This window comes from Ranitomeya imitator, chromosome 10, assembly GCF_032444005.1.
Source record: "Ranitomeya imitator isolate aRanImi1 chromosome 10, aRanImi1.pri, whole genome shotgun sequence".
NCBI lineage: Eukaryota > Metazoa > Chordata > Amphibia > Anura > Dendrobatidae > Ranitomeya > Ranitomeya imitator.
In genome coordinates, this window is record NC_091291.1 from 36,550,624 (window position 1) to 36,566,899 (window position 16,276).

General features: G+C 37.8%; 1 protein-coding gene across 1 annotated transcript in view; it reads left to right on the forward strand.

The window, feature by feature from the left end:
- LOC138652191 (mucin-2-like) overlaps positions 1-16,276 on the forward strand; it is a 209,517-nt gene that overhangs the window by 91,777 nt on the left and 101,464 nt on the right. The window contains exons 75-93 of the mRNA XM_069742959.1: positions 960-1,059; positions 1,177-1,272; positions 3,106-3,134; positions 3,559-3,573; positions 4,498-4,512; positions 5,458-5,563; positions 5,692-5,790; positions 5,891-5,907; positions 6,289-6,385; positions 6,476-6,495; positions 6,758-6,781; positions 7,924-8,026; positions 8,556-8,599; positions 8,689-8,788; positions 10,172-10,273; positions 12,624-12,643; positions 13,923-13,958; positions 14,770-14,875; positions 15,047-15,148. Of these exons, the coding sequence (XP_069599060.1) occupies positions 960-1,059; positions 1,177-1,272; positions 3,106-3,134; positions 3,559-3,573; positions 4,498-4,512; positions 5,458-5,563; positions 5,692-5,790; positions 5,891-5,907; positions 6,289-6,385; positions 6,476-6,495; positions 6,758-6,781; positions 7,924-8,026; positions 8,556-8,599; positions 8,689-8,788; positions 10,172-10,273; positions 12,624-12,643; positions 13,923-13,958; positions 14,770-14,875; positions 15,047-15,148 (1,231 nt within the window). The remainder of the gene's footprint in view (positions 1-959; positions 1,060-1,176; positions 1,273-3,105; positions 3,135-3,558; positions 3,574-4,497; positions 4,513-5,457; positions 5,564-5,691; positions 5,791-5,890; positions 5,908-6,288; positions 6,386-6,475; positions 6,496-6,757; positions 6,782-7,923; positions 8,027-8,555; positions 8,600-8,688; positions 8,789-10,171; positions 10,274-12,623; positions 12,644-13,922; positions 13,959-14,769; positions 14,876-15,046; positions 15,149-16,276) is intronic.

The following is a 16,276-nucleotide window of genomic DNA, read 5'->3' on the forward strand; positions in this document are numbered from 1 at the left end:
CACAAAACCTAAGATCGAAACAACATGAACATATAATACCCTGCTGTAAGTAAATAGTAATTGTGCATATAATTACTGTAGAATGCTTAGTAAATACTGTTTTTGATTTAAAAAAAAGAGTAAAAGCCATCCCACCGCGACAAGGTGCCCCCTTCGGGATAGTCCTAGCCTAGCCTCTAGTATTTTAACCTTACCATGTGTCGAAGTGACGTCAATGTGAATAAGGGCCGAGCACAGTAATAGGAAGCTATATAAACGTAATGACCATCTCATAGAAGGGGAGTGCAGAAAATGGATGCTGAGTGTCCACAGTTTGGCTCATTTTTGACCCATGGTAAGGTTTTAATACTAGAGGATAGGACCTTCTGGACCGGGTACACCTTGTCATGGTGGCATGGCTTTTACACTTTTTTTTCTTGATCAAAAACAGTGTTTACTAAGTATCCTTGTTATTTACATGCACTATTACTATTTACTTACTTATAGCAGGGTATATGTTCATTTTGTTTCTATCAAAAAATTTGTTTGTACCCCAGAAAGTCTGATAATCCATCACTTTTTTTTTCAGAAAACCGGAATTGCAATTAAAATGATTGTATCTCTTTAAACTTACAAGTCAAAATGTAGCACTTTCCAAGGTCTCACAATTAAAACCAGATACAATATTAAATAGACATGTTAGACCTGATGAGGCCTGTGTACTTACTTTGAAAATCCACATCAAAATTGTCGTATATTAGGCATTTTATGAGTCATTTTTAATATCGGGTAGGAAAACAGTCAAAAAGGATTATACGGTGATTCTAGCATGAGGTTTCAATGTAAGTACACCAGCGTAATCAGGTCTAAGATAACTATTTAATAATTTATGCATTTTGGATTTCCAACTGTCATCAGATAATCTCACGATCCAGATGTAGTTTCAAGATTAAATATTTTATTTTTTACTTTATTTGTAGAAATGTGACAATGTGATTTGCCAGACAGTCGATTGTTTCATGACGGGTTCCAAAAAAGTTCTGATATCAGTGGAAGATTGCTGCCCTGTATATGATTGTGGTAAGTCCCCCAATAATGTGCCATATTTCACATTGGCATCCAAGAGATATTCACATATTATATTTGTGTTGTAGAATTCTTATTGACGGATATACATTTTTTTATTTTTTTTTACAGAATGCGAACCTTGCAGCCCTGCCCCTGCTTGTAACGGAAACAAACCAATCATGACAATTGACCCAGAAATGGATTGTTGCCCAAAATACAAATGCCGTCAGTATTCATTCATTCGTTATTATTATTTCTTAATGTTGATGAATTTTCTTGAAAAAATAATTTATATGAAACAGAAACTTTCACTATGCCTTAATCATGCTGTAGGACACTGCCCTTACAACTCATTTATAAGTCGGTTCTTTTTTTTATGGAGGAGAAAAATGCCCCAAATTTCATCATTGATTTTGTTCAGATTTTCATCTGAGTTTCATCAGTTTTTCTCGAATGTGAAACAAATAATCAATAAAAAAAAGTTTTTCCGCCTTCTCCTAAACCTTGAAAAATGGTCGGCACTCCGATGGCATCGTTTCTGTAACCCGTAGACTCGCATTGCCGATTTTGACACTTGGATCAATATCGGACATGATGTCTCTGCGATTTTGCACCAAGGTTTCGATCCACCAAAAAAAACGAACAGGTGAACTTATAGGCAATCATAGGTACAAGTTCTATTCGTCAAAAAACTTGGGTGTGAAAAATGGACGTATACATCAGAAGTAAATACAATTTACAAGACCAAATACCATCCTCTATGGTAAGAACTGCAATCTGTTCGTAAAAATTGGATTCTATACGGTTGATCAATACGGGATCCGATTTTTTGGGAGCATCCGTGAACTTGAAAGAAGTGATTGGAGCATCCTTTTTCATGCACCCAAGAGCTGATGTCATCACCAGCTCATGCAAATCTCGCGCATGCGCACAGCTTTTTTTCCCTGACGTCAATGTTCCAGCTGTTCCTCTTGTTCCTGCTGCATCCAGCTGTTCTTCGGCTCCTCCATGAACGAGAGCCGTCTTCTGCACTTCCGGTCATGCACATTGCGCCTCTGACATCTGGAAGAGAACACCCGACTGCAGAGGTGAAATGACACTGTCAAAATGAGCGGTGCGCATGCGCGAGATTTGCAAGGACTGGCTATGACCTCGGCTCCTGCAAATTGTGTTATCACGCCCACAGGGGCGTGATATAATGGAAAGAGGGCGGACTAGTCTGGGGAAACTGACACCCCATTGACTAGTCAGGAGTCCCAGAACTGAGTGCTGTCCCTTTATTTCGCAGTCAATACTGAGGACAATGCCTGAGATTGGACCCCCTCTAATGACATGTTGTGTGTCCACGACAGGAGAGAAAGAATTCACTTAAAAATCAGTTTGAATCATTGTTTAAGGTTTCTTTCACACAGACTCCCGTTTGGCGTGTTTTTGGGCTTTGTAAAAAGCTCTAGAAATTTTAGGGGTTTTTTTGCAAGCCAATTTTTTGTTGTTTTTTTTTCTTTTTATGTCAGACTTTTTTTTTTTGCTCCCTACTACAGGGAACTCTTTGGATAAATGGCTAGAAATATGTGATACCAAGAGCATGCCGCAGTCCGAAAAAGATTGGAAAAGACCCCAAAAAAGCACCAAAAGTGTTAAAATGTCAAAATAAGCAGACTGTTTTCAGTGTGTAAACAGTGCTAAAAAAACAGTAAAAATGCTGCAAAAAAAAAAAAAAGAAAAATATACCTATATATTTCTTTACGTCAATTATATAGGTGGTGCAATATAAAAAACTAGAGAATGCATTTATCTGGAGATATTCTATGCATTGCTCTGAATATGGATACTTCACCCACTTTTATGGGTCTATGTGAGAGGTAGTGCATGTGAGACCATCGGTCTCATAGACAGTGAAATAGATCGTTGGGGTGATGTATGGGCACTAATGCTCCTTTCATACAGTGGACAGAACATTCCTGTATTTTAGGATCAGAGGGTGCAGGTAATAAATATGTATTGGTGGGATAACTCCTTTAAAAATGTCTTTAATATGTCCACTGCTTTTTTTTATAGCTGAAGAAGCAACACCTCCTCCAAAGCCTGTAAGTAAAAAGAATTACCTTCTTATTAGTATTTTTGGAGACCAATTTCTGTTTATCAAAACCTCCTGCATAGACATAGAGTTATGTGTTAAAATGATGCCTGTCTGCAGTCACCACTAGGGGGAGCTTGCCGCGTACAGTGCAGGAATCACTACAGTATTACTCATCAATGTTATATTTCATTGTGCAGCATTGTCTAAAGGGCGAACAATGACATTGTACATATTGACATGATAGAAACGGGGAAAAATGGTAACTCCTGCTTCTCTTACATTACTACAATAAGCCAATGCTTATTGCTTTTACTTATGTAAAATTGTTTTTTTTGTCCAATTAAATCCTATTTGCTGATAGTCATATTTAACATCTTACTGGACTATGAAATCTATGTTCTAACCATTACATTTATTATTTTATTTTACAGACACCAACTACTCCGGTAAGACATGTATACAGATATATATATATATATATATATAGATAGATAGATAGATATATCTATCTATATATATATATATATATACTACTACTGAAATCATGATATTTATAGTTTCTGCAAATAGTTTCATAGTTTTTATGGCGGAATATAGATGAAAACCTAAAACCTATAGCAAACACTAAGAAATGAAGCAGAGCATATGTTGGTATAGGTGCAGGGTGTGGGTGCATGTTTACACTGTGACAATTTAACAGACAAAATCTAAGATAAAAAATAAAAATGAGCGAATATCCTGCAGTAAGAAAATAGTAATTGCACATGTAAATAACATAGGGTACTTAGTTGACACTATTTTGATAAAAAAAAAAGGCATAAAAACATTTCCCACTGCGACAAGGTGAACCCAATCGGGATGGTACCTAACTCTTGTAGGTGTGCCTCTCTATGTGCCAGTAGGCCTCAACAGAAGGACACAGGCCTGACCGTTTTGCATCTGCCTATGGGAAGCTACAGTATAAAGGCAAAATGCAGGGCCCACAAAAAGGCGAGCCACGCCCCTTGTGTGTACAAAAAAACTAACAGAAAACCAAAGAAATGAGCCGGAACATACGTTGTTATATGTGCAATGTGTTCACACTGTAGCCATTTAATAGACAAAACCGAAGATAAAAACAAAGTGAAAAAAAAACCCTGCAGTAACTAACTAAATAAATAGTAATAGTACATATAAATAACACTGGGTACATAGTTGACATTATTTGGATCAAAAAAGCGTACATCTGGTATCTAAAAAAAAAAGGGACCTACACTTCATTTGTTTGTCCAATTGTACCTGCTTTTCTGCTAGTAGTAGTTTAATATTCTTCTGGATTATGAAATCTACGTTCTAACCATTACATTTATTTATGTATTTATTTTTTACAGGCACCAACTACTTCGGTAAGATATGTATGTAGATATATATTTATACCATGACTTAAGTGGGCTTGTCCACTATGGACATCCCCTTAAGTTGCTGCATATAGTTTATTAGTTTTTTATTAGTGTTATTATTATTACTATTATTATTATTAGTTTTTTCAAGGTTGAAGGTGGGCAAAAACCTATAACCTTACATGTTGATCCAAAGGAAGACCGAAATCCCATGAGGCAGATGTTAATTCCTTTACATTAGGGGGAAAATCCTTTAATGTGGAGAATCAGACCAGTTCCCTGATTAATGTCCCATCACAGAATCTAGTAGGCATAACCTGTCATATTATATTTTTCAAGAAAGACATCTAGACCATCCTATAACTTTTTTTTTTTAGTGAATCAACCATTACAACATCATATGGTAGAGATTTTCATAATGTCAATGCTCTTACAGTAAAGAATCTATAATCTCACTTCTCTTACAGTAAAGAATCTGCATTTGTGATTACCATTAAATTGTATTAAAAATAGTCTATATTTACCTTCTGAGCTACGACTGCTCCTCTACTTTCAGCCATGTGTCCCTCTCTGATCTTCTGCTCACTATTGTGACGGCTGCAGCTGATCAGTACCCTCTGATGAAGAGGGACACAAGGAAGAAAGTTAGAGGGGAGGCACTGGTCTGGGGGGTAAGTATAGATTTTTTTTTTAAGTTCATGCAGCACCCTATGGCCATTAGTTAGGAGTTGTCACACAGTGGACGACCTTTTTAATATTTTTTGTCATCTGCCATCCCAACTGTGATTATACTGAAGAGTTATTGTCCCTACCTAACTGCTGGATGTAATCTAAGAGTGTTTATGTTAGCTTACAGCAAGTAGAGACTTTGATAGTAATGCAAAATTTAACTATAAAACATGTGTAAGACTGTGCAAACTAAATATGTCTCGTCCTCCTTATTTGTTATAGGAGCCCTGTAAAGATGTCCTCTGTGAACCAATAACCTGTGACAAAAAGGGCTCGACCCTCGATATCATCCCTTGGGCCGAAAGCTGCTGTCCACACTTTGTCTGCGGTAAGTCGCCTAATAAAACGAGTCACTTACTGAAGTCGTTTTGGAAACCGTATATATAGAAAAAGCTGCAGCTCTGCCATGAGAACCGACAGCTCCAAAAATTTGTGCCATTTTTATGTTATTTTCAGTATGCAAGATCGAGTGTGACCCTCCGATCTGTTATGATGGAAGACCTCCAGTAAGAGTTGGAGATCCGGACACAGAATGCTGCCCAGAATACAAGTGTGGTAAGACCTCGCTTGGAGATGTGATTTTTTGGGGGGTTAAGATTACATAAATCCTCAACAATATTTAACTTCAATTTCTTTCGTTTTTTTTTCTTAACAGAACCACCGCTTCCACCGGTAAGGAACTACGACCTCAAAAATAAGATATACAACAGGATAGATTTAAAGACGTGACTACTTTCAAAACGAGCACTTTAACTGAAATGAAACATGGGTTTATACCTTGTGACACTTGGGTAGATAAAGACGGTAGAATCATTTGCCCCATCATCCATTTTAGCGATCTGTACCAGATTGGACTTTGATTGCAATTGTTTGCTGTGGGCCTTTTGTTTGCTGTGGGCATTACCTTCAGAGTCACAGCAGAAACAGTGATGAACTCAATATCCAGCCACCAGGAAACCTTCCGAACAAGGGATTCATCTCTTATATTTAGGTTATGATGTAAGATAATGCATATATGATGTATTCTAACTGCATGTGTTTTGTGTGCCGTAGTGCGAGAATGTGATTTGCCCAGTTATACAGTGCGCAGTAGGTGAAATCGCAATTGAATATGACGGTGATGATCCTTGCTGTAGACAAACAGATTGTGGTAAGTATAAACTTAATATTAAGGTTCTCTTTTTATCATTTGTGACCTATCACAGTATTGTAAACTGCATATGCTCTTTTTTTTTCCCAGTACCAATAACACCAGTACCGGTATGTCGAAAGCTTTATATATTATATCTATTCTTACAGTGTTTATGGTATCAGACCTATGTATCCAGATTAGCAGTTAATTAATTGCCATGCAATTTCTGTATAGGGAGAGATATAAATAACAAACCACCCAAATTGATGTTTGACAGCTTGACATTAGGATGCCCATGATGGCATGTAATGGGCATATGTAGCTTTTGCCAATAGTTTTACTATCAAGACTTTATGATTAACATCATTGTTGTGATCTTTTACCTTGTAGACTGTTCCTCCCACTGCTCCTTCGGTAAGTTCGCTGAACAGTGTCTTGCATTGTTTTTCAAATTGTTTCGTTGGCATTTATAACTGTGGAGATTGTTTTCAGGTCAACAATACTGTGATGTTTGATATTCTTCTCTGCCATTTTCCAAAATTCTTCTCTAAAGGACTTGAAAAAAGACAGTGCAAAAGCCCCATTTTCAGGGTTGATGGGTATCCAGAAGTTGCTACCCCAGTAATCAGCATTTTGGTGAAAACCTCTTTAAGGAAGTTGCTTCAGTCTTCCATTTTTTAAAAGGGTTGTCCCGTCTTGGTCATTTATGGACATCATAAGGGTAGATCATTGGTTCTCAATTTTTCTTACCCTAAGAGCCACATTCACCTCTAACAGATGGTCATGAGCCACATCCCGATAGTGACATCTAGACCCCTAACTCTTCCCCAGTAGTTATAGCCAGGGCCACCCTTTGCCAGGATGATGTCCAAAGCTGCCAACCAGAAATCACACCAAGACCTTGTGCTGCCCTGCCTTGTACCAAGCATGGGTACATCCAGGTGTTCTCATCTGACTCAAGTGCCCCATATTTGGCGCTACCATCCTATTTCCAGCTAACCTTATTTATCTCTCCACCCCTGTGGCCAGTGAATGTCCATCCAGATCAGGCCCAACTCAGAAAAGTCAACATCTGGAGACCTCTTCTTAGCTGTTTGCTAGTGCACCAAGCCGGCAGACAGCTGCAAGCCATACAACATGTGCCCGTGAGCCATAAGTGACTCCCAAGTCCCAGGTTGGGTACCTCTGGGGTAGATAGGATGTCCGATAGATGTGGTCCTGCCGCTGAGAACAACATCTATCTTGAGAAGAAGACATGGCCGTACACGCAGGACTGCCTCCATTAGGAATGCTGGAGCTCCCAACTCAATGAATAAAGGGAGAGGTGCGCATGTACGGCCAACTATCCATTCTGTAGGAGTCCATGATGAGCCCCTTTTTTGAGACCGGTACCAATCAGACATTTTCAATTAATTAATATGCTACCATTATTTTTCTAATTGTAAAATTGCAGGAGATCCAACATTTTTTTTTTCACCAAAGTACCAGTTTACAAGAAACTGAGACAACACGTTTATGATCACATAATTTATTCTCACCTTTCTCTGTTCCTTCAGACATGTGATAGCGTTACATGCATCGTACCCGAGTGTCGCGAAAATGAGAAACGAATTGTGAAAATTGACTCCGACGATCCCTGCTGCCCCTTGTATGAGTGTGGTAAGTTTTCTTTTTATTTCAATGCAAGGCACCTTTACAAAATAATTTTTGACACTTTTTTATGCTGATTACATTTGGGTTTTACTTTTCCTATAGCAAACCCGGTGGGCAAACAGAGTATTACATGTTACCCAATTAAATAAATGGACCATCAATTCAATTTCTGTACAACCTAGGTCCTCCAAAAAGACTCTCCTTGTTGTGACTCCCTGCTCTGGACAAAAAAATTAACTATCAAGAGAATTTGCAATATTATGTCTGTGTAGCTCCTCCCCTCTCCATAGAACTTTATGAGCACCAACTATAACCTCCTATCTCAGTAATGGGAAAGTCTGTATTTTACAGATTTTACCCATGAACTGAGAATTTTGAGAAGAAAGATCAGTCAACAATAACATATATTACAAGGTTTCTTATTTTCGTTTGTACTATTCATTTATGGAATTAAAAATTAAAATGACGGTTACTCTTTAATGGTTCCTTATGATTTCCTAATTTGTATTGTATGAAAATTTCTTGTTATTTCCAGCACCACCACCAACACCACCATCAACCACTCCTGAGATCCCAAATGTAAGTATGGTCCCGCACCATAACCAGATACTATCCTTTGTGGACACAGCCAATTTTTGCTCATTTTTAAATATTTTCCGTTATTTCAGAACTGTAGTGAAGAGTGCCCAGTGATTGAGTGCCACAAAATAGGCACCATCCGAGAGTTTGCTGGAGGAGATGACCCATGTTGTCCACAGTATAAATGCGGTAAGTTGCAACCGGTAGGAAGGCAATCGGTGAATGAGGCTAAACAAGTCTTGGGATCCACACACATCTCCTAAAACAATCTATAGCTTCAGGAAGAAGTGTTATTCTATGGACACAAATATTTCGAATCTTTGTTTTTCAAAGGAAAGTGTCATCAGGAAAAGTTCAAATCAGGTTTTATGTATTAAAAAAAATTATTTCATATCATGAGCTGTTTTTTTTACAATAAAACTAGATACGTTGCAATTTTCACACTGGCCACTGGGGCTGTTTTAGACTTTACACTTCCTGTTCCTTCTAGAATGCACATGTACATTAGCAGCAATAAACTGCCTCAGCTCTTTTCTATTGAAGCTTCTAATGAGCGGGCGCAAAGGTCATTGTGAAAGGAGGTAGAACTGTGATATCATCTAGTTCTTCTAAGCCGGTAAAAAAAAAATGTTATCCTGCCTCTAATGATAAAGAGCCTGATGAAAATGCTTCCTGAAAAGACAGGAAGTAGGAGTTTAAAAAAGCTCCAGTGGTCAGTGTGAAAATTGCAAGATTACTAATTTTTATTTATAAGATTGGGATATGAAAACAAAAAACTTGTCAAAACTTTTCTTAAAGGTACGTGTAACCTGATTTTAACAATAGGTCATCTTTTATGGTAAAAAAGAGACTGTCTGACTTAAAAAAAAAAAAAAAAAAAGAGACTGCCCTTAATTTTTGACCATACAAAACTATTAACAGCTCTACATTGGAGACATGTGGTGTTGTTAAATTATACTACCTGTTTTTTTCAGGACTTCACATGTACCTTAGCAGCAATAGACTGACTCAGATTTTTTTCTCTTGAATCATCTATTGAGCGTGTGCAAAGGTCATTATGAAGGGAGACATTGTTATTTGAGTCTTTACCATGCTCGCTATACGGTAAAACTGACCTGCCAATATGTTTCTCCAGGTCAGTACTTGAACGCAGATATGAAACGTGCAGTATTTTTTCTTTAAGTGGTGAAGAAAAATTGTGAAATTTGCATGAAAAAAAAATATTGCTTTTGTCACCATTTTCCAAGACCTGTAATATTTTCATTTTTTGGAATCTGGGGCTAGGTGAAGGTTTATTATTTTGTGACCTGAGCTGATGTTTTTATTGATGTCGTAGAGGACAAATTGATTGATGTTGTGGAGGCCAAAAAATGTAATGGAAAATACAAAAATCAAAGACATGATGCATTACCCGTGGCCATCTGTCTGGGCTGCTAATCAGCACCTCGACGCGCGTTTCATCGCCAACTGCGATTTCATTACAAAGAATTATTTGTCAGATCCAATGTCCATTTTGGATGCTGATAAGTCAAGCGAACACCACACTAAACCCCAATATTTATTTTGTTACAGTATGTCAGCCCTGCGACCCTGCTCCAAACTGCGGACAGAACAGCCAAGCAGTGATTAAGGAGTTTGACATAGATTCAGAATGCTGTCCAACCTATGATTGCAGTAAGTATTACTTAATATTATCAGCAGTGTTTGGAGCTTCCAGATGATTTAATTTTTTAAAAATTCACAAAACTTTTGTGCAAATGTACTCGATTACCTCCCCCATGATAACTTTATGTAATTCTAATATTTTTTGCAAATTTTGCACCATTTAGCGGAATGTGAGACTTTTTGCTAAAAAAATTAGCAAAACATCTTAAAGACAAAAGTAAAAGCATAGGATCATGATTGCTTTTGCACCTTTTTTTGTCTAGTTTTTGGTGATTTGCACCTGTTTTTTGCTTGAGCAATATTTATATCTTTTATTAATTTCTCATTTATTTGCACTTTTTTTAAACTTAAAATTTTTATGTTATTTTTCTTAGTTCGAATGTGAATTTTTTTTGTGCAACTGTACTCTAGACCCCCTCCAGAATTTGTGCGCAATTTTGTAAAATCTGTGAATTTTTTGCATAAAAAAAAGGTACACACCAAAAATAAAGACTATGTTTTACTTTGAACATACAGTGGGAAAAAAAGTATTTAGTCAGCTACTGATTGCGCAAGTTCTCCCACTTAAAAAGATGAGAGAGGCCTGTAATTGACATCCTAGGAAGACCACAACTATGAGAGTCAAAATGAGAAAACAAATCCAGAAAATCACCTTGTCTGATTTGGCAAGATTTTTTTTTGCAAAATATGTTGGAAAAATAAGTATTTGGTCACCTAAAAACATGCAAGATTTCTGGCTCTCACTGACCTGTAACTTCTTCTTTAAGGGGCTCCTCTGTCCTCCACTCATTACCTGTAGTAATGGCACCTGCTTGAACTTGTTATCAGTATAATAAACACCTGTCCACAACCTAAAACAGCCACACTCCAAACTCCACTATGGTGAAGACCAAAGAGCTCTCGAAGGACACCAGAAACAAAATTGTAGCCCTGCACCAGGCTGGGAAGACTGAATCTGCAATAGGCAAGCAGCTTGGTGTGATGAAATCAACTGTGGGAGCAATAATAAGAAAATGGAAGACATATAAGACCACTGATAATCTCACTCGGTCTGGGGCTCCACGCAAGATCTCACCCCATGGGGTCAACATGATCACAAGAACGGTGAGCAACAATCCCAGAACCACACAGGGTGACGTAGTGAATGACCTGCATAGAGCTGGGACCACCGTAACAAAGGCTATCATCAGTAACACACTACACCGCCAGGGACTCAGATCCTGCAGTGCCAGACGTGTCCCCCTGCTTAAGCCAGTACATGTCCGGGCCCGTCTGAAGTTTGCTAGAGAGCATTTGGATTATCCAGAAGAGTATTGGGAGAATGTCATATGGTCTGATGAAACCAAAGTGGGAATCTTTGGTAGAAACAAAACTCATCATGTTTGGAGGATACAGAATGCTGAGTTGCATCCAAAGAACACCATACCTACTGTGAAGCATGAGGGTGGCACCATCATGCTTTGGGGCTGTTTCTCTGCAGAGAGACCAGGACAACTGATCTGTGTACATGAATGGGGCCATGTATTGTGAGTTTTTGAGTGCAAACCTCCTTCCATCAGCAAGGCATTGAAGATGAAATGTGGATGGTCTTTCAGCACACCGCCAGGGCAACGAAAGAGTGGCTTCATAAGAAGCATATGAAGGTCCTGGAGTGGCCTAGCCCGTCTCCAGATCTCAACCTTATAGAAAACTTTTGGTGGGAGTTGAAAGTCCGTGTTGCCCAGCGACAGGCCCAAAACATCACTGCTCTAGAGGAGATCTGCATGGAGGAATGGGCCAACATACCAACAACAGTGTGTGCCAACCTTGTGAAGACTTACAGAAAACGTTTGACCACTGTCTTTGCCAACAAAGGATATATAATAAAATATTGAGATGGACAATTGTTAATGACCAAATTCATATTTTCCACCATAATTAGCAAAATAAATCTTGCAATCAGACAAGGTGATTTTCTGGATTTGTTTTCTCATTTTGACTCTCATAGTTAAGGTCTACCTATGATGTCAATTCCAGGCCTCTCTCATCTTTTTAAGTGGGAAAACTTGCACAATTGGTCGCTGACTAAATACTTTGTTTCCCCACTGTAATAGATGATTCACATGCCCCATTTTGAAGAATTTGGTGCAAAAAATATCGATACCAAAAGACAAAAAGACAAGAAACGTAACTTGAAAAAAAAAATCGCAAATGATAAATCAGGCTCATAGACCTACACTACATATGTAATCCAATGAAGCTGAAATTGTTGATCAAAAAAATGTAATTTTAAATGAAAGGCATTTCATTTTTTTTTGTTTTTTTACGTGAGCTGAACATTTTTTGAATTAAACATATTCATGTTTTTTCTTTATTACAGTCACTAAAATCGAAACAACAGTAAGTATATTATTGTTTGCATAAATTCTTCTTTTTAGAATGTTTAAAGGGTAACTGCAGTCACTATTGGTACTTTGGGGATCTGGCTTTGTAGCACATGAACAAAAAAATATGATCAAACCTAAATTAGTGTATACAGTTATTATTATCCCCTGAGACAAATAGATTCATCATATGACAACTGTCCTGAATTTGTTTGAATTGTTCCAATTTTTCATTGACAGTTTTGGCAAATTTGCAGTTTAATGTAGTGTAATGGACCAACAAGTGATGGGGTTTACATAAATCCAGCCCTCAAGTTTGTGATTTCGGGCTGAGTTGGCTAGAAAGGACAAAAATATTCCTGCGCTACTAAAACAAATGACACCCATTTCATAACAAATTTGCTTAACAAATTTGCTTCGCTTTGGAATACCTGAAGATCAGCAAATTTAGGGTCAAATTGATCAAATAATTTGCAACCCCGAAAAAAAAAATCAGGTTAACCTGTTGCAAAATTATTTTACAACTTATAGTTGTGTAAAAATGCACCTATTTTTGTGGCAGCTCAAACAATTTTTAAAAAAATTGGGCAGAGCTCAGCGTGAGAGATGTGGTTGAGTTCTACCCGACAAATTTGTCATAATTAACGCCACACTTTCGGAATACATTTCTAGTAAAAAAAATTTGGGCTGGCACTTTTTACAGCTTGCACCAACAACTCCTCAGGTAAGTTATAACCAAACTGTATGAGTTAAAAGAGAATCTATCGCCAGTTCGGTCAAAAGTCATGAGCTGTTATTTTGTTCCCGCTCTTCCGCTGAGTATTCTGAATTTTGTTTTTAAAATTTACCATATCATTACAAGAGATATGGGCCTTTTTATTTACAAATAATTGATACGGTATTTAACCAGGGGGAGTGGCTCAAAAATGTATAATATCAAGCAGCCTAAGGATACGCCCCTGAGGATCCCATGATCGACTCTCTTTTAGTAAAGAGCATAAAATTTAGCGTTCAGTATAAAAGATCCTTCTCTCTGGAACCATTTGTCAGATTATTAAAAAGAAAAATAAAATAGAACATTCAGGGGAGTAGAGAGAATAAAATAAGAAAAAAAGTGACCAGTTTTGATCTAGTGATAGGTCGTCTTTGTGTTCTTTCCTTTAAAATCCGTTCCTCAACAAATATGATGTAAAATCACAGACGAGGAATAAATGGACTATTGATTGGGTTGTGGAAGGTGTATATCAGAAACACGCAAATATTTAAATTACATTTTGTGTTTGTTTTTTTAACAGACTCCCATCATCATCACCACTCCAATACCAACCCCTGTAAGTTACAACTAGATTGTCTGAAATGTCATATATACTATGAACCTTTATATCCATTGCTCAATATAATCATTAATAAACTGTATAGTACACAGACTATTGATGGCGTAATTCAGCTGTGGAATATTCTGAAGACATGCACTCAATAAAAGCTAGCAAGCCCGTAACTATACGGTGAACCAGGTCATGGAGCCTTTGGGGCTATGAAAGGTCCCTTTGGTCTATATAAGCAGACTATCAGTATAAATATGTATGATAGTTGGTGAGACAAACTTTGTATTGGTGCCCTGGAGCTTCAGGGTTCACCCAATAGCAAAGCATATTTTCGTTTTGGATTGTTTCTTTGCCCATATTCTCATTTGACCCAGTAATAGTTTGGGTTGTAGAATAGTCACGAGAATGCACACCAAAACAACCTTGACTCTTCCATGAATTTCCCGGTATAATATCGACATGACATCGTGACGTGAAGGCTGAAACTCACATCCCAATGACTAGGTGGCCACATATAGACACATATAGCATAAATAACGCCCAACAGGTTATGGCAAAATCATATTTCTGTAGCTGGTCATCTTCATATACATTGAACTTCAAGAAAAGGTTCAAGAAGGGTAAAAACTCAAGCGTAAGAAAAGTTTGGTAAAACTCATGCGTAAGAAATGTTTTGTAAAAACTCATGCGTAAGAAATGTTTTTAACATGGTAGCCAATAGTTTGGATATCTGAATAAAGGCTTCTTATCTTTGGTCTTTATAATAATAAAAAAAACACTTAAAATGATACTGAAAAAAAATGCTCATGTATTACAGGATCGCTGTTTGAATATACTCTGTGAGCCCCTAACATGCACCAAACAGGGAGCTACTGTCAATACCTACGCTTGGGCGGATGAGTGTTGCCCTCACTACGTGTGCGGTGAGTATCACGATCCACAATCTAAGTAATATGGAAATAGAATGCGAATGGTTTGGATTGATAATTGTTGTATATATTGGGAGGAACATCAGAAGATCTCCTTTCACAGAATATAGTCTGTCATAAACCCTACAGACTATATATAAAGGTGTATGTTGTCTTTTATTGCAGAGTGCACGCAGCCATGCAGTCCCATTCCTCAATGTCAAGATGGCATACCACCAATCAGAACGCAAGACCCTGAAAAGTACTGCTGCCCAGAATACATATGCCGTAAGTGAGCAATGGAAGTCTGAACATGTGTGCCTCTCCTGTTTATAGTATTAAATAAGCTGTATTTAGTTTTGAAGGTATACCCTATTCATTGGATAGGGCGTAACTTCCAGATCACGGGGCGTCCAACTGGTGTTACCACCACTGATCCCAAGAAGTCTACACGTGCGCCTCCACTCCATTCATTCTTATTGGGACTTCTGAGTACTGTTCTCGGCTATCTTTGGTACTCCCATTGAGAAAGGAAGGGGCAAAGGTGCCCACGCTTGACCACTTCTCTGTTCACACTCGTTTCATGATTATCTTGTAGTGTGGACAGGCTAAACCCAAAAAAATGAGTTGGACTAAAAGCTGTATGCATGCAAAGGGCACATTCATGCTGTCCATTTCACAGACGAAACACAAGCAAAAAACGCAATTGAGCATGTAAGCTACAGCTAGTAAATAGTAATAGTACATGTAAATAACATAGGATACTTAGTTAACGTTATTTTGAGCAAACAAAACATATTAGCCATTCCACCCCGACAAGGTGTACTCATCGGAATGGTCCTAGCCTGTCTCTAGGTTTAAAACTTTACCATGTGTCAAGTGACTAAAATATGAATAAGGACAAAGTAGGACTGGGTCCCGACTTAGACACCAATCCATGGAAAGCTATACAGATGAAATACTCAGCTCTGAATGGGGGGACATGTCCCTGTTTGTACAAAGCACAAGAATTTACGGCAAAACCAAAGAAATGAGACGGACTATAGGCTGATATACGTGCAAAGTATAAGAGTGTTCCAATGTAGACAGGCTGCTAATCACCCAATGAATGAGCAAAACGCTCATTCGTAGAATTCAATAATCTTTTACACAGCGAAAAAAAATCATGGTCCTTTAGCAATGCATTGTTTGCAAAGGTTTACCGATCGGCAATAATATTGTGCCATCAGTCAGTCCATGTAAATTACCGTTTTCAAGATCGATGGGGGTCCCAGTGGTTAGCTTGGCTCCCCAAAGTTCAATAAGTTATTTTCTATACTATTGATTGGGTGATAAGCTTTAAATATGTTGTTGTCATCATTCAAGAAAACCATCAAGAACTGACGTAGAATCTTCTGGTTGTGCTTAAAGCTGCAA